The sequence below is a fragment of the Chelmon rostratus genome, chromosome 23, assembly GCF_017976325.1.
Source record: "Chelmon rostratus isolate fCheRos1 chromosome 23, fCheRos1.pri, whole genome shotgun sequence".
NCBI classification, from domain to species: Eukaryota; Metazoa; Chordata; class Actinopteri; order Chaetodontiformes; family Chaetodontidae; genus Chelmon; species Chelmon rostratus.
The window spans coordinates 1166595-1185054 of NC_055680.1; the positions used below are offsets into that span (position 1 = coordinate 1166595).

An 18460-nucleotide genomic window follows, 5' to 3' on the forward strand; every position below is an offset into this window, starting at 1 on the left:
CTGCTTAGTTAGTCACTTTCAGGTGGTAAGGGGCAGACTTTACAAGAAGCAATCTTGCCAAAGCAGAAGCCAAATGCAAAATGTCTGAACCAAAAACTTTCCAAACCATAATGAGATAAACTATGTGGCTTGAAAGCAACTAATTATACTGATAATGATTCCAGTAACTGGATAGAGCAGAGAAGAGGAAAATCTGAGTATGCCAAATGATTATCAGTGTATGATGATGAGCATCATTATTATATCCACTTGTCTCAGACAGTGGTGGAAAGGTAAGAACAGGGGCTTTTGCTATTGTTGGAATCCTCATGTTTGCTATTGAGGAGAGCTGCATTACAATAGAGAGAAACACCATCAGAAATGTGTCTGTTAAGTTCATTCTGTGTTGCTGTGGTTCAGCTCTGTCAGTGTATCACCTATAAAATTGTATCAGTCAAAGCCTTGCTTATAAGGTAGATGGCTCAGTCTCTTTAAATGAATAAAAGGCTGCTAGCAGAGACAGTGACAACATATGATGAAATTATAATTACTGTGTGTAGTCAAATCTCTGAGTTGTCTGCAAATGACCAGTCACACACATGGCATGTGTGCATGGTGCAGAGTACAGTCAAAAAAGACAGCACTAACAACCATCTGAGATGCAGTGTGTGTGCGTGTGTGTGTGTGTAAATGTCTTTGTCTGGAGCACTGCGGCCCAGGAGAGGGTGGGGGGTGTGGTTGTGTGTGTCGGTGTGTGGGGATGGAAGGGGAGGGGGTGGGGTAGGGCTGGTGTTGGCGTCGGGGTAATGAGTGAATGCGATCAGGCTTCAGTAGTCTGCATGCTATTAACACCATCCCACTACCTCCACCTCCCACCTCCCACCTCCCACCTCCTTGGCTCTCTGATCACACACAAGACAGAAACTGGGCTCATGGGCTGAATCAGGGTGAGGTGGAGGGGGTGGAGCCAGCAGTCACGTAATTATTATTGTTATAATCACTGTAATAAATGGGTCCAGAATCATTTTATTGCCACACACTTTGATTCATTGGTGTCAGCCTGTGAAAGCTGAGGTGAAACCTGCCTCTCCTCACAACCTTTAAATGAGCTGAGCAGAATATGAAAAGCTGGTAAAATGTATCTGACACATTGAAGTAACAGCTGTAGACTCCTGACTTTACATGCCGTTTTTCACAAGCTTCTTAAACCAAGGTCCTGCTTTAAAACTATTGAGATGATCATCATGAATTATTGATACGGCATGAATGAAGGTTGAACCAGGAGAAAGACGTGGTGTGCTAGAAAGAGGATGTGTTGTATGTTGGAAATACAGAAACACTCAATCCACTCATGGTTGTGCAGTAGTGTTCCAGAGTGGAGGGGCATCTCTCACAAATGACTTTTGGCCAAGTACAGACACCGGCAGACAAATGAGACAACAGCCAAGATTCATTTCATCCTTTCATCAAGTTACTCACAGAACTACTGTTAATTACTGACAGCTGATAGGAGCTACCACCGGAGGCGTTCGTCATTTTAACTGGTGAAAGTGACAGGCTGCTAGCTCAATGTTTTATACACTGCTTTTTGCTAATGAAGAAGAGATGAAAGAGTCTCTAGTGTTGCAGTTTAGCAAACCCATATATTATTGCCAACCTGTGTGTCAGAAATCAGAGTCGCCACTGCAGCAAAATGGTTTTTCACATTCACTTTTCCTGCGCGCCCAAACCATCTTCTTGGTGAACAGCACCAGCAGCACAAGTGCAACCAGCAGCTGAAGGAGTTTGGCCACTGTGAGACAGTGATGCAATATTTTTGTCGACTAATCTTTTGATGATTCAAAATGTAATTGCTTATTGTCAACTAGATTAAAAGAGTTTTTCTTCACTAAAAATGGACAAACATGAATGTTTGATCTGAGGACTAAGACAAAAGCTAAATCTAAAACTAGACTTAACCTAATCAATACAACAACGTTAGTGTGGACTGAAGATCCAGCAGAATTAAAAACACATTGCTTACTCATTTTTCTATTTTTTTTAAATCATAATTCATTACCTGTTATGATTCATTATCATAACATTATTCAGCTCACAGAATCATTGCAGTGTGCAATAGAAGGATGCTTATAAATATTTTTTCAAAACTTTTGAGAATAGTTAATTGTAGTTTGTTCTGTTACTGTATGTCACATTAATTAGTGAGGACATGCGATTGAGTTACCCAAGCAGCAGCAACTACAAGGTTTGTGCTTCTTGCTATAGATTCTCTTTGCACACAGCTATTGCTGGCATAGATTCACTCTGCACCTGCAACATTACTAGAGCATAACTTGTTCTAATAGCTAGAGTGCTATTACACCAGAGAACTGTATTAAAAAAAGAAATACTCTCTTCTGTGGAAAAAGTTTGATAACAAGCCCGAGAGATGCTGACTTACTGATTTTCACACCTCTCACACAAGACATCAAATGTTTTTTGCCCAGATAATAATTGCAGTAATTTAAAAAGAGAGAGCTTTGTTATATCTATTCATCTATAGCAATAACATTCAAGGAAATTGACAGTTTAAAAAGCACACTGCAAATGCACCAATAAGGATATTTTAATCTGAATAAACTAAATTAATTAATTATTGGACATTTTTGCACAGTCCACCCTCACACCAAGAAGTATGTCTGCTTCATTAGCAGCTTTGGAATTGTGTTACTGCAGGAAGGTTTGGGCCTCAGTACAATGTTGGCTGACAGTGAAGGCTGGGGCAGGGTAAGTGCAGGTGGTCTGGTCTGAAAGCTCAGGTCAAGCCTATCCAATAGGAGCTGCCTACGTAAGGCCTCGGAAGGCAACGAGTGCAGTGCATTTGGGTTGTTATAGGTTTTCTATCTTTTGGGTTGTTTTTCTCTGGTCATGTAGCAACAACTTCAAAAATACTCAGTACTGCATAGACAGAGCAGTTCTATAGGATCATCTTTCCAGTGGTGAAATATCCCTTAAAATATCCCTTTTCCAAACTAGCATTCAGAGCTGAGCCTTAGACAAAAGTGCTGGAGTTATTTTAATCCCTGCAAACAGGCCTTGGTGCAATTTACAACATAAATGCTGAAGAGGTGCTCTGAGGCTTTTATGTGAAACACAATGAGGAACAGGTCGATTAAAGGTAGCGAGCCATATCATATCTGCTGAAAACAAGAGGGGAGCTTAGATCAGGTTTGGACTCACTTGCATTGCTGTCAGCCAGGGTGTTGAGGTTGCCTGAGATGTCTCGCCTCCTGAAGAGACACACCACCTTTGCCTCCACATTCCCATTGGCTGTCTGTAAGTGGAGAATCAGTGGTTACAAGTTAGCATCATAATAAAGCACCGGTACTACTACCTCTGCTCTATAGCCTCTGTCAAAAGTCTGAGTATTTGTAGCTACCATTCTTTTCTGTCTCGTCAGCCATGCTGATATGGTTTAGCTCACTAACCATGGGTTAATCAGAGGCACCAGCTAGGGTATCAGTTATGGTAATATTGCTGAGATTTGGGAACAGTGCAACATCACTACCTGATGATGAAGAAACACAAGCTGTCAGACGATTAGGCAGGTTGCAGACAAGCCAGCAGTCTTTGCAGATTATCTACACAATTTTATTTTGCAGTACAACCAAAAGCAAAGTTCTGCCATTTTCTGCTCTGCTCCTTATTAAAGCTCTGCACTGCTACTTAAATATTATCAAACTACTTCCAACCAATTACTCCATTAACCCGGGGTGGGTGGTATACCTGTTTCATCACCATCACTGGTGTCACATTCTGCCACCAACATGGATTCGCAATACTGTCATTACTAGGGGTGTAACAACACATGTATTTGTATTGAACAGTTTCGGTACGTGGCGTTCGGTTCAGTACAGGGCTGTGCATGGGTGAGTTCACGGGCCGGATTTTTTTTTTTTCTTTTTTGCGCCACAGCTACACGTGCAGCCAGTGCGCATGATGGCTACTGCTAGCAGTAAACCGGAGCTTGAAGACCCTCCCCTGTCGCTAAAGTCTCCTGCTTGGGAACACTTCAGCTTCCTGGTTAAATATTGCAATGGAAAAAGACAGGTGGATAAAACGAGGGGGATGTGCCGACACTGTTCAGCTGAGATCAGGTATGTCTCTGGCAACACAACAAACATGCTAACTCAACTAAAACGGCACGTATATCTGTATCCATATATCCCCCAACTGCAAAGTTAGCAAGGCGCTATCTTGCCATATCCGCTACCTTTGTCCCTAGCGAGAGGGCATTTTCAACCGCTGGGGACATTGTGACTGCCAGCAGATCTGCACTTACTGCTGACAATGTGGACAAGTTCATTTTTCTGGCAAAAAATATGAAGGTTGAGTAAAACTGTTGGAAACTGTTATTGCTGCTTGTTTTGTTAAAAGCTGTTTACAAGAAATTTATTTTTTTAATAATATTTCTCACATTTGTTGTTTATTTGAGAATTTTATTTAACTTACTACCAGGCAGCACTATGCATTTATTTCATTTGAGTTCATTTAAGTTGTTACAGTAGTTTGTTGTTCACAAATAATAAACACCCAAATGAACAACAAGAAAATTTAGGTTTTGCATTTTGTTCCCATACTGTATCGAAAATGAACTGAACCGTGACCTCAAAACCGAGGTACGTATTGAACCGAGATTTTTGTGTATCATTGCACCCCTAGTTATTACGATGACAAATATTTTAGCATATTAAAAACAATGTGCTTCACTGTGGCTGCCATAGCATGCAAGTAGAGGGCTACGCACGTACTCATAGAAGTGGAGGTACATCAACATCAAATTTCTGGTCATATTGCCTACCCCTATCGTGAGCATCATGATATTATTTTCTCGAAAATCACACTACTATGTGTACTACCTTTATCATGAAAGCTACAATATGTTACCCCTCTAGCAGCAGTACTTCAGGTCTGTGCAGTGATGAGGGGTTTCATCCTTCCTGGATTGACTGTGATCATAAGGAGAGAAAGCAGCGACAGCACACACACAGCGCTTCCTTACATTCCAGGCTGGAGCTGGAGAGCTGGCCACTCTCTCACTTACTATCCATTCATTGTGCTCAGCAGCCATTAGCACTCAGGACGATGCAGTCCTCCTGGTGCTCAGCACAAGCCCTTCAATGTAAGTGTTACATAAATGAGCTTAATCCTTTGACTGGGAAACAAGCCTGTGTCATATGCTGCTGCTGCTGCTGCTGCTGTTATGTAAGTGGTCCTGCACCAGTGTCCTGTCATTACAGTAGCCACAGTTTACCAATTGTGTCCAAGAAAGACAGAGGGACATGGTGAGTGTGTTAGTGTGTGTACAGTATGTTGACTGGACCCTAATATACTCATATAAAATTTTAAAACACCAGCCAGTCGACCAGAACTTTCTGAGTCGAAGGTATATGAGCTGAGAGGACGCAGCCTGATAAGGGGATACAATAGGACAACACTGCTTAAGTATTATAGAAACAGCTCTTTAATAGAAACATGAGGGTGAAGACAGAAAGAGAGACAACCAACCTTGTTGAGCTCTTCTATTCTGCGGATCAGGTAAGGGTTGCTGGAGGAGTTCTCAAAGTACACATAATCTGGAAAAATGAAAGAAAAATGATTAGATGTATGTTGTGTGCACAAGGGAGGATACACATCAACGGGCAACCTTGCTTCATAAAACACCTACTAAGAACAAGAAATATTCTTATTGTAAAATACATTTTCCAATCAGAGTGGACCTCTGATTATTTAGGTGTACTCTGGACAGACACCAACACATTCTTACTATTGAATCTCATCAGCTCTGCACATTTTGCAGCTGTAATGACAGAAATGAGAAGAATTTGTCTAACCTGAAGGACAGGAACCCATGACGCACTAGTCTAATTGGAGGCCTGTCCATACAACACTGAGAAGTTGTGAGGAGAGCCAGACCCTGCCAGCACGACGCAGTGGCAGTGCACAACTTTAAGTTGTCACTTGCGTGTGACAATTCCTTCCATCCTGTGACTTTTATCCACAATTTTTCATTAAAATAATTTTTAAGTCATCACTTTAAAATTCACATGAAAAACAAAACACGAACGAACAAAGTACTATGATACTATTGGTACTATTAGAATACAATACTGACAATAAGCAGTTTAGTTGACAGATATTAATATAATTGTGATTCAAGATTTTAGGGGGAATACTTATTTTTGGATTTCATTTTCACTGTAGGTATGATTGTGGCATGATTTGTAACATCTCTGTGTAACATCCCCGTAGCATCACAGTGCATCACTTATAATGTTGACACATTTCATCTTTATCAAAAAAAATTGCAGACATCATTAATAATGTTGTGATAATAAAAATTTAAAACATCTACTGACACATGCCTTATACAGGTATTCACCCCTAATCCACACTTTCTGAAGTTACAATCACAAATTAAAATGGATTTTATTGGGGATGTATGTAATGGACCAACACAAAATAGTCTATAATTCAGTCCACCTGTGTGCAATTTACTCTCAACATAAATAACACCTGCTCTGTGAATGCCTTAGTTTGTTAGAGAACATTACCAAACAAGCAGCATCATGAGCTCACCTAGCAGGTCAGTGATAAAGTAGTGGTGCAGTACAAAGCAGCAAAAAAGATCCCTAGCTTTGAATATCTCATGGAGCACCAGCAGAAGGCTGTCCACATAAACTGACGAACAGAACAAGGAGAGCATTGATCTGAGACGTGGCCAATAGGCCGATGCTGACTATGGAGGTGCTGGGAGGACCCACAGATCTGTCCACCAGACTGCTACAAGTTGTGCACTCCACAAATCTGGCCTTTATGAGGAGTGGCAAGAAGAAAGTCATAGCTAAAAGAAAGCCACAAGAAATCCTGTACAGAGTTTGACACAAGCCATGTGGGAGACACAACAAATATGTGGAAGAAGGTACTCTGGGGTCAGATGAGTCCAAAATTGTTATGTGTGGTAAAAATGTAACATTGCACTTCACATCAGATCGAGATGTGTGAAGCTGGTAGAGACATAAAAAGAAAAGATGGTGGAAAGGTATTGACTCAGCCAGTGACTACAGTAACAGCATGCGAAAATGTGCTTGGTTCAATTTGTGATTTAGATAAGGGATAGTTCCACCATTTTCTGATGTTCCTAGGACAACAGGACACTGTTAGTCTCAAGCCCTGAAGCTTTCACTGAAGACATGAAAAATAGCAGCTGACAAAAACCTCACATCTGTGTGGAACAATGAGTAAACTCTGACCTTCTTCACATTAATACACGAAACACACGGAAATGTCATAATCACATCTTTTCTACAGTGTTCCAGTAACGTCTTCTGTCACATGACAATGCTGCATGACCACTGTGCAATGCACACTTCACCAATAAAGGGGCAAGACACATTTGCTGCATTCTTCAGCAATAGAGTTATGAATAGTGTTAGAAGTGTTCCACACAATTCTGGTGTGGAGACTGCAGAAGGACGCCAGGGCATGGCAACTTTTTGAGGAACTTAAATTTACCTTTCACGGCACAAAAGTCACTGATGAGATAAGCTGGAATAATGCTCCTACATACATATATTCATGTTGCCACGACCTGTAGAATATGACTCCTTTAACATTTACTATTTGTTGAGGTCCAGATGTTCTGTAATATTATAATTAACTAGGTTAACACTCTATCCATTAGCCAATCCGCACCCCAAACCAGTCAAGCAAGGGGACACACTGGACAAGCATGCCGTTACACAACTGACAGTGCTCAAAATCACAGCCTATGGGACTTAATGCAAGACAGGCAAAAGAGACAGCTTTGAATCAGTCACTCTTCCATAAACTAATCATTATACTTCAGAGTAAAACACAGCACACATCTGTCTTATTCATCTTTTCACTGCGCTCTGCATTACAATTTAGGGAATTATTACTTTAAAGAGGAACAGCGGCTGTAAAACTGCATTTTGTATGTGTGTGTGTGTGTGTGTGTGTGTGTGTGTGTGTGTGTGTGTGTGTGTGTGTTAACCTCCAACATAGACAGCCATGGACAAACGCAGTGTGCCCATGAATCACTCCAAAATGCTTTTGAATGATTTTGACTGAAAATTATTTTTTTTTGTTGCAGCCTTGATAGCACGAAAGTTTGGATGCTGTGTAAAACACAGAAAAAACAGAATGTGATCATTTGCAGATCCTTTTTGGCACATACGCAACAAAAAATAGCAAAAGGACAATACATTTAAAGCTTTACCTCATAAACTATATTGATTTTTGTAAATATATGCTTATTCTGAATTTGATGTCAGTAACACATTTGACACAAATTGGGACAGGAACAAAGGATGAAAGGGGCATCCTCCTAGAGCTCAGTCGTCACAAGCAAGGGCGGAGCGAGGTTCAAGACTTTGTGAAACACGTGACTGAATGAAGGATATTGTGGCACAGGCCTGGGAACACTTTGGAGTTCAATTGCAAATGACAGAATTCTGTTTTATTTACATTTTACACAGCATCTCAACTTTTTTAGAATCAGGGTTGTACATGACTACTTTGGTACAAACATTTACCTGCCAGTGTGGTGGATATCCTAAAATGGAAACTCTAACCACATTTGGCACTTCGTGGGTGTTCATTTCAGACTTCGAGTATAGCACATAGAGCAGCATCACTTCCACTGACCTGAGACACTCCATGTTTACTGACGTCCACCAGCTCCACCCAACTCAAGCATGTCATGAAGTTAACAAGAACATTCAATACCACATGCAAATGCAAAGGCATGTGATGTTATTATCCAGATTAATAGCCTCAATTATAAATGCCCAACTGATAAAATGGTTGACCAAAATGGTCAACCAAGGAATCGATCTTGGGCTGAGCAAACTTTTTGCAATGTTAATACTTGTTTTGTTGCACAAATACAAACAGACGACATTTTCCATATCAGGACCACCATAGAAACTCCCTAATAACCATAAGTTATTTTACATTCTCTTGTTTTTATCCCATGTCATGCTTTAATTTAATGTATAACACTTTGTTTTATATGCTTTTAATATTTATCAGTACTAATCTACATGAACCACTCTTCAAATCCTTCTTCAAAAACAGTGGTGAGGAACACTACGAGCACATGCCAGGAGCTGAGTTTCCACTAAAACAAAATTATGACTGGTGTGTTAAATGCATGTCAAATTAATCAGGGCACATAAGGCCAAATTGCCTCCTAAGTTACCATATGATCATCTGTAATGAAGCACTTAAAAGGTCCGGCGCAGTGCTCACTCCACATGAAATGCACCGGGGCTACTTCACTTCAAGCAAACTTTACGGAGAACCATGAGGACAGAGCATCATCACCTTATCACCTAAAAACACAAAACACCAAAAGAGTCTGCACCTTAGCTTGTTACTCTGCTGTGTGTGTGGAGGGGTTAATCCCACCCTCGGTGGGAGCAGAGGATATTAATGATTGTGTGAAATTTCAGCAGTGGTGCCCATGCAACTGCAGAATGAATATAGGGGAAACACTGGCAGTGGCACTCGCATCACATCAAGAGTTTCCCAGGCAACAGGGGTTGACTCATGTTTAGGAACAGTGCTGCACAGAAGCCCCCACAAATGCAAATCATTGATTTCCAAATGAATGGATATTTAGTGTTATTTTTGGCATTAAAAAGATTTTTTTTTGGCCTGGCAGAAAATCCCATTGGCCTGGTGGTGCACCAGGCCTGTACAATTATAGGGGAAAAGCTGTGTAACACTTTAATGTAACACCGCAACAAGGCTACATTTCTAATTTTAATCTTATTTTGTGCTCATGATTTATGCAAAACTGCTGGCTAAATGGGTTGTTAATTCAAAAGAGGCCATTGCACTTTGTAATTGGTTTGTAATTACTGGATTGTTATTTTTTGTAAATATGTGAAGAGTTAATGACAATGAATATGGGCTCACAATACCGATGTTGACAGTTCTAAGAGATTTGAGCCTTTAAATACCATATTGACCTGCTAGTCATTTATCATTCATCACTACCACAGACACAGTGCTTCCTTGTACTGTTTGATGCAGTTCTGCACAGCAGTGTGGCTTCACGTCAAGCTCCATCTGGTCCTCCCACAAGCAGGGACAGAGAGCCTCAGGAGGACATCAGTAGGTTTCTGATGTATCACCACAAGCAGAGATTGAGAAGGAAGGATTCAGACAGGGAGAGGATTTCTTGCTCTACTTAGCACACTGATGGGGAGTCCGACCAGAGAAGCATCACCTCCTTGTTCACAGTGAAGGAACACAACAGCACCACATTACATAACACTGGCTGAAGCACCAAAAGGGATCCGCACTCTCATGTGCCTGACATGACTAATTCTAGCTCTGAAGACAAAGTGATGGAAGGAGGGAATTATTCTTTTATTCCAGCCCTCCATCTCTTCCTCTTGCCCAGTGGGACATATTAAAGAATCATCCAGTTCCACCAGCACTGAGGCCAGTGTATCAATAAGAGAGGGGCTGATGGATCAATGATCCAGAAAAAAAATGAGAAAAACAAAGAAACATGCAAGTATGTAAGCGTCAGTGGGTAGGAAAGGGGATGTAAAAATGAAGGTGTCTTCTGAGACGCTGCTGAGGCAGTAGTGAGTGTTTGTTGTGGACGTATGCGGCTGGAGTGGCGCAGTGTGCTGGGTGCTTGAGGGTGAATGAAGAGGAGGAAGCCCTTTGACTAATCTCTGGGGAAGATAATGATCTTACATGCAGGCTGAACACTGTGTGCTTCTGGAGGACTGGTAATATAGGCGCTCGCTCATACAGAACTGCCTGCACCAGCCTGCTGCAACAACAGAAACTCTTATTGGAAAAAAAAAATCCATGGACACTTGCTTCATAAATATGAACTCATTCTGTCAGGTTCAAGTCTAACGACTCTGCCAATGATGTCTTCATTACAAAATACATTTGTTTCTTTATTGTTTCTACATTTTACAACCAAACAACTTAAAAATCAAAAAATCAAATTTCTAGGTCATTACATAATCATATGTCTGTTGCTAACTGCAGTATTGTATGGGCTAGGCTTAGCAATACATTGTAACATTTATTTGCTACATCACACTGCATAGACAGGATCCAGCAAGGTGGCAAAAAGTAAACTTTGCCTGAGAGACCTAGCAGCTTTTATGCAGCCTATAACACAACAGATTTCGTGCAGTTTCTTCAGAAGTCAGACACATCGTAAGTCCTTCATGGAATGAAGGACAGCGCTGACCAGCAAGCTTCTGTATCTGTCATATGTATCAACTAAACCAAACCAAAAATAAAAAATCCTGGAAAATACAGCGAAATTAAAATTCATCTGTGTTTAATGTTACAGACATTATTCTCAATATATACTGAATTACATGCTTCCCTGTATACAAATTTCACATTTCAGGATGTTCAACTGACATGCTGTGCAATGATTGCAAGACTATAGGTCACAAAAGCAACTGATAAGGATGAAACTAAGGCAAGAGATTATAAAAAAAAACCTTAAACCAATAATTAAACAAATGCCCAATTGTTGCTCTAACTAAATTTAAGTAGACCGACTGAACCGCTACTGTGCAACAAGCTATGATACAGTAATGTTCATTAGGCATTTATTTTCTTGCTGTTGATGTACCAAAACATGGCTGTTTAGTAAATCTGCCATAAGAATTGACAGTTTGCAAAGTGATTTCTGTTTCTCTGACTCATCACTCAGCACCAGTATTTAAGATATAAGTAGTTTCAAATTACATAATCTTTGCAGGACACTTGACAATTATTTCTAAAATTATTAGGAAATGAGGGATTCCTAAGGATTTGTACATGGCATTTTTCAAGGTCTGTATATAAGCTGCCCTGTAGGAACCACTTCTCTGCATCCCTACATGAGTATCATTCCATGTATCATCTTCTTCAAGAACTACAACTGGAAGGACCACAGAGCAAAGCAGCCTCACTGAAGGACACTACCTGCTGTGGCAGCAACACACATACTGGTACTGTTGTGTAAATCACTAATTAGAGAACAAAAACACTTCACAGTTTATAGTGTATGACCACTACGGACTCAATATAAACTACACTGTATGCATGATAACATAAATGGACTTGAGATTTGTACTGCTCATGTGAACATATGTATGTAATGGAGCTGTAATTTACCACTATGGACAAATAAAGAAAATGTTTTTTTTGTTAAGGTTTGGATGGTGCCCTGTCTGCAACATTAACATTCATTTAAGTGATGAACTGAATCAAATAGCTTTTCAGGTAGCTAAGCTCTCTATTGATCAAATGCTGCAGGGGAATACAGACAAGCGAGCTTGAGTTTACTTGACAGAAAAATGGCAGAGGGTGAAGGTGGAGAGCAAGTGATCCCGAGGGAGTTCGGATCTTTATTCTTTTCGTCTTTATTTATCTTCTTTTTTGTAATTTTGAGTTAACAGTTTGCCCTGTAAATGGGCCCAAGTCTAAACTGAGCATACCCATGCAAGCACAGGTTGCAGGGGCTAACACACACACATGCTTTCTATTACTGGGTGTTTTTTGTTTCCACACTGGTTCTGAAGCAGTGACAGCAGAGAACACATCTTATTGTTCAATTAGCAACTGAACTTAACATTTCTGCCTACATATTTGTTTGACTGAGTTTTACTGATCAGTGCGAACACTAACTTAGAATGAAGCCAATATAAAGAAAAGCTTTGATGTAGTACGTTACTTTTGCTGAAACTTAGCTTGGGGGTAGTTGATTGACATGCCCCATGATACACTGACTATTGCACTCACATAATATACTTGGGGTTTTTTGCTAAAGTATATCAAGTAGTAAAATGTATCATTTTAACTACCTACCACTACCAACCCAAGTGTGAGAAAATGTGAAGGCTGCACTCACACATTTACTCTGTCTGACCCTCAGTCCTGCACTCACAGCCTCAGCATGATCTTTTTTTTTTTTTTTTTTTTTCAGTTGTTAGTTGTGGGGTTGGCTGCTAAAGCCCAATATACAGCAGTGTTTACCGAACATGCTTAAACTTAAGTTTACCCAAGTTACAGTGAGTTAAATGGGTTGAGACTGCGTACAGGTGATGGTTGGCATCCTCCAAATATGGCTGTTTTGCTGTTGATGACGTCACATTCCCATTCCCTCTAGCAAGATGTGTGATGTCCCTGCAACTTACCATTATGGACAAATGAGGAAAATGTCTGCCTGCAAAAATTTCTGTTAAGTTTGGATGGTGCCCTGTATGCAACATTAATGTCCTTTGCCAATCACATGCTTGTTTAAGTCACAAACTGCACTACTTGTGGTTGTTTTTAGAGATGGTGACAGATGTTTTATGCACAGGCTACAATTTTGTGGCCTGTGCTACAAAACGTTCAACCTCTGTAGCACCAGTGCTATGTGCAAAAAAATAAATAAATAAGTTGAAGTACAGCCCTGAGAATGTCAACCAACACCAGAGAGGAGAAAATAACTAGAACAGGTAAGTATACATCAGAGAGGTCAACGTAAAGGCAAGTACAGTAACACTTAAGAAAGGTGTTTGAAGGCTAAAAACTTTAAAAGAAGTTACACAAACAGCTTTTTTGTAACCATTACAGGCAGCCAGATTTTACACATACATAACACCTTGAGTGAAGACTTGGAAAGAACACTGAGCAAGTGCATTACAAACCAATAACTGATACTTATGTTGTCACAATACCAGATAATTAAACTTCAACACACTAGTATATAAAAAAAACAAACACACTACTCTATACCTCCTTGGATAAAGCGACAAAAAAATAAAACTTTTTTTTTTTAATTGACCTGCACACAAGTCCTGGTATAGAAAAAGTCACGAATAACATACCAACACATCTATAATGATGTTAGAAGCACAGTTGAAAAGCAGATTTTCTTCCCCCTTGTCTCATCTGTGCGACCTTTGATTAAAAATCTGATTGTATGTCTACTTTTATTTTAGCTCAGATACTTTTGATATTACCGCAATTGCATCCTTTTAACCAAGTGGTATTGAAAAAGTGTTAAAGTACTGATACTTCTGACAACCTTACCTGATTATTCATATAAGCTCAATCAACCCAATCTACCAGACTGCCCCCAACACAGAGAAGTGGTGCCCTTGCTCTCTACTGTGGATCAGACTCATTACAGCATCATACTAACCAGTGTACAAGTGCTCCACGATGGAAAAAACAATGCTAAATTATAATACAGATTTGTATTGTAGCATACCATTATAACATTCGACCACAGTGTTAATGCTAAGCACAGAATTATTGCAGCATATTTTGCAGAATGGTGTTTAATCAGCATGACCTAAATAGTCTACTCTTGCATGACCTTACACGGCGCTAAGCCTGTCACACTGTCTCACTGTCAATTCAGCCATCTCTGCCGCCACAAGCTCAGATTCAAAGAAGGTACAGCAAGTCCTAACATCGCTATTAATGCTGAGAGACAATAAACGTTAGTCACAAGCACCGAAAAGACAAGGCCACAGATCACATACACAGTGAAGTAGCGTTACAGGCACAGCTGTCCATATCAAAGCATCGATGCGACTGGAAAAAAACAGTGGAGACAATATCTCTGGATCTAGCCGTCTCTACCGGCGTTTCGTTTCTCGCCACAATAATAGTGACGTTTGGAAACCCGGTGTTAGCAAATGCGTGAGGAGACGTTTTAATAAAACAGCCTGAAACATTTTAGTGTAACATACAAACACTTGACATGTGTGCTGTCAGAGTTATTGTTAATTGCATATGCTAATTCAATTTTGCTGAGATGCTGCGGTTTTCATCCAGTGGCAAAGTAGCGGCCATAATGAAAATAGAAGTCTCACGGACACTAAAATTGTTACACTGGTAGCAAGTTAGCCCTAGCTAACGCAACTTAGTTCAGGTTTTTCGGGAATTGAGCTCTAACTTATGCGTTTCTCTTGTCGGTGTTTCGTAGTAACGAATGGAAACTGGTATAAGACGAGGTAGTTAACGTTGGTTTTAGTAAAAGAACCACTTATCTGCCAATATTTCATGAAGAAGCAATTGCATTGGCTAACACATAACTTAACCACATACAATTCGCAGCGCTAAGCTAACAAAACTTAGCGACCAAAGTTAGCTTGCATGGCTAACGCTATCCGGTGCATATGTAGTGATATGGCGGAGGCGATAATGAAATTAACCCACCACACTGACAAAGCTAGCCGACGAGCTTTAGCAAGCTACCACAGACGTCGCTAGAATTTTTTTCATGCTGACCTCTCCACCGCTAGCAGTTCCTGCTAACTAGCATTGTGATCACTTCCAGGACGTTACCATATGTACAGACTCCACGTCAGAAAATGTGACAAATTACGGTTGCTTCGCAGACTTCCAACTACAAACACAATTTGATAAACTCTGGTATCCACCAGGTTGCATTTGATTTAAATTAAAAACATCAACTTTCAGAAACGGCTCAAGCTGCTCGGCAGCCGCCCGCGGTGGGGTAACGTTGACGTATTATGGTGGAAAGAACTACTCGGGATATTACGCCAATCTTTTTTAAAAGTTGATCTTTTCTAAATATTAACACTGCTTAGTGTATTATATCCATGCCAAATATGGGAGCGTTTCCGACTGATTACATCCGAGTAGAAACTAAGTCACAATGTTGGAGTTATTTCTTTTTGCCCATTAGCTAAGTCACATTACATTGTTGGTTGTTTTAATAGATTTGACGTTCTTCCATGCAAGACTGGACGCACGTACGGACGCTAGCAGAGAGCTAGCATTAGTTAGCGGCTAACCGAACAGACAGCTAGCGGCTAGCTAGCCACCTTGCTGTCGAAACGAACAATCACGTTGTGGGGGGTGTCTTAAAAATGTAAAACATTCCTTACCTCCCACTCGATACATGTTGGCCGCCATTCTCTCGTAACCTTTCGTAAAATCAGTCCCAGGGTATTCCCCGCTTGGGTAGAAAAGATCGATGGGGATCTATTTTATTCCTTCATTTATCGTAGACACCCCCGCCGTGAAACAAAGCCGGCTCCGGGCACTACGAGCCGAGCTGTGGCGGGTAAAAAGTTGAAAGTTTCCGTTAGTAATGTTCCAGAGGTTATCCCTCTAAAACTCAAGTCTTTGTTTTCGGTCCCTCAGACGACCTTCCTCTTCTCTTCCTCTCTCACTCACTCATTCACACACAGCTAGCCTGTCTCTTACTCCACTCTTCCTCCCATCCTCCGCTCCCAGCTTCATCCTCCTCTTCTTCACCTCCGCTCAGTTCAACACACACACACACTCGCACACAGAAAGCACACACTCACTGGCCCCCTTCGTTCGTGTGCAAATCGTCATCTTCGGAGATAGTCGGTATTCTCCGATACCTTACAATTAACTTTTTCACTGGGCCTGGTTTAATGAACAACCTGTTCATAATATGAAATAGAAAGCCACACACACGTGACTTAAAGTGTATAACTTAGTACATTTTATAGTGTCCCAAAAGTGATTCTCATAAGCTTTGTAGGGACCAAAAGGTTATTTAGAAAATTGGTTAAAAAAATAAAATAATAATAATTTCCACATATTACACAAATGTACAGAGTAAAGACAAATGAGCTACTGACAGAACTAGACAGAGGAGAAAATTGGGAAGGTATACTCATATGCGCGGGCGGGCGAACACACACGCACGCACGCACACACACACGCACACACACACAGCAGTGGCATAGAACACATTCTTCCTTCAAAATAAAATCCTGAAAGCACCACAACGACTGTAACGTAATAGGCTCTAACTTGTACTAATAATGTTGAATCAGTGATTCCACAGCTAGTGAGCGGCACGTGGAGCAAGCAGAGGAGTTTCACATGTTATTCCTGTTATCTATTAACACGTACTGTAACTGAACGATTAATTCCAAAATGAAGCACTGTCCACTTGTGACCTTCAGGCACAGGATGTATACAGTATGTCTATGAGCTGTGAGCATTCCAACCAGAGAGAGTTTGGCTTCTCAGATTGTTTCATTTTAGGAAACTCTGGAGGCCTCGAGTCTGGAAGCCCTCTACTTACTTTTCCACAAAATTTTAATTTGAAATGAGGAAATAGTAAATCACTTGATGGTAGTATTACAGTAAGTTAAAGTTGTGGAAGTTTAAGTCACTCTTAACTTTAATTTGACAATCTCAATATTATGACTTTGTATTTCATAATGTTTGCTTAATAAGACAAAATTTTGGGACAAAATTTTCCTTCGTCAAACAAGTTTAGAAATAGATGATCAGAATGCTATGTGGACATTTCTAATGAGTATAAGCATAGTATTAGTCGTGTCCCCCACAGTACTGTTTTATTGTGTCTTCTACTGCAGTGTTTTGTTGGGTGGAATTGCCTTTTTATAGTTTTTCCCTCTTCTATTTGTTTATGTGATTAATTACACAATACATTTAACTCTAAAGTTAAATCATTATGACTTGCTGTGTCATCAGTTTGACTTAACAAGGCCAAATTTTGACCGAGTGTCCTATATTTGGCAATATTGCACAATTTGATGTAATACATTCAAAAACTTGACCTACAAAATCAAAATTTAAATTTGTCTCAAAAATCTGACTTTGACTTAATTGAAATTTTTTACTTAGTGTCTCATTTTGTTTTACCATCAATGTTTTCATTATATGTAAGTTTTCATCCATATATTTTTCTTTTCCTGGCAGAAATGGCTTTCATTCAGAAGAGGTAAAATTAACATCTCACAAGACAAAAGCAAATTCAATAACACACAGGAAAGAAAAGGAACTAAGCACATTTACCCAAGTGTTGCACTTACATATATTTTTGAGGTACTTGGACTTTGTACTTATCTCCATTTTATGCTGCTTTAGACTTCAACTCCAAAACATTTCAGAGGGAAATATTGAACTTTTTACAGCACAACATAGTAAAAAACATTTGATGGGTGTATACGATAGCAAGCATTTGTATATATTCAAAGGGTCTATTATCTTCCTATATTTAGTCAAATTAGCTAACAGCTACACTGTTTAAATGATGCTGTCATGTTAATGCATCAGAAATACTAATTCAATTGTATAACATATATTAAACTGTAAAAGGTGTCACTCTGCATTCAGAGTACTGTTACTTTACATCTATTTCTATTAGATACATTTATACAACTAAATAAAAGTAATTTTTACGCTGCAGTAACGCTACTTTACTTCGGTGAAGGATCTGAGTACTTCTTCCACCACTGCTGACGCCGTCTTGGCCCTGTCTTTTGAAGCCACTCACTCACCTGTTATCTTCTCCTGTGACGAGACATTCATCAGATGAGTTTGTACTCAGGTTTCATCAAATGAACTAAATTGGAAGACCAAGATCGTACTGCACTTATGGGGTTCAATCTAGGATATT

At 40.0% G+C, this 18460-nt stretch overlaps 1 protein-coding gene across 1 annotated transcript in view; it reads right to left on the reverse strand.

Annotated features, from left to right (window-relative positions):
- The window catches only part of mta2 (metastasis associated 1 family, member 2), a 29084-nt gene extending 12778 nt beyond the window's left edge, over window positions 1–16306 (reverse strand). Inside the window, exons 1-3 of the mRNA XM_041965052.1 lie at window positions 15936–16306; window positions 5527–5594; window positions 3199–3292 (exon numbers count right to left, since the gene is read on the reverse strand). Coding sequence (XP_041820986.1) covers window positions 3199–3292; window positions 5527–5594; window positions 15936–15963 — 190 coding nt within the window. The 5' untranslated portion in view covers window positions 15964–16306. The remainder of the gene's footprint in view (window positions 1–3198; window positions 3293–5526; window positions 5595–15935) is intronic.
- Window positions 16307–18460: the final 2154 nt, after the last annotated feature.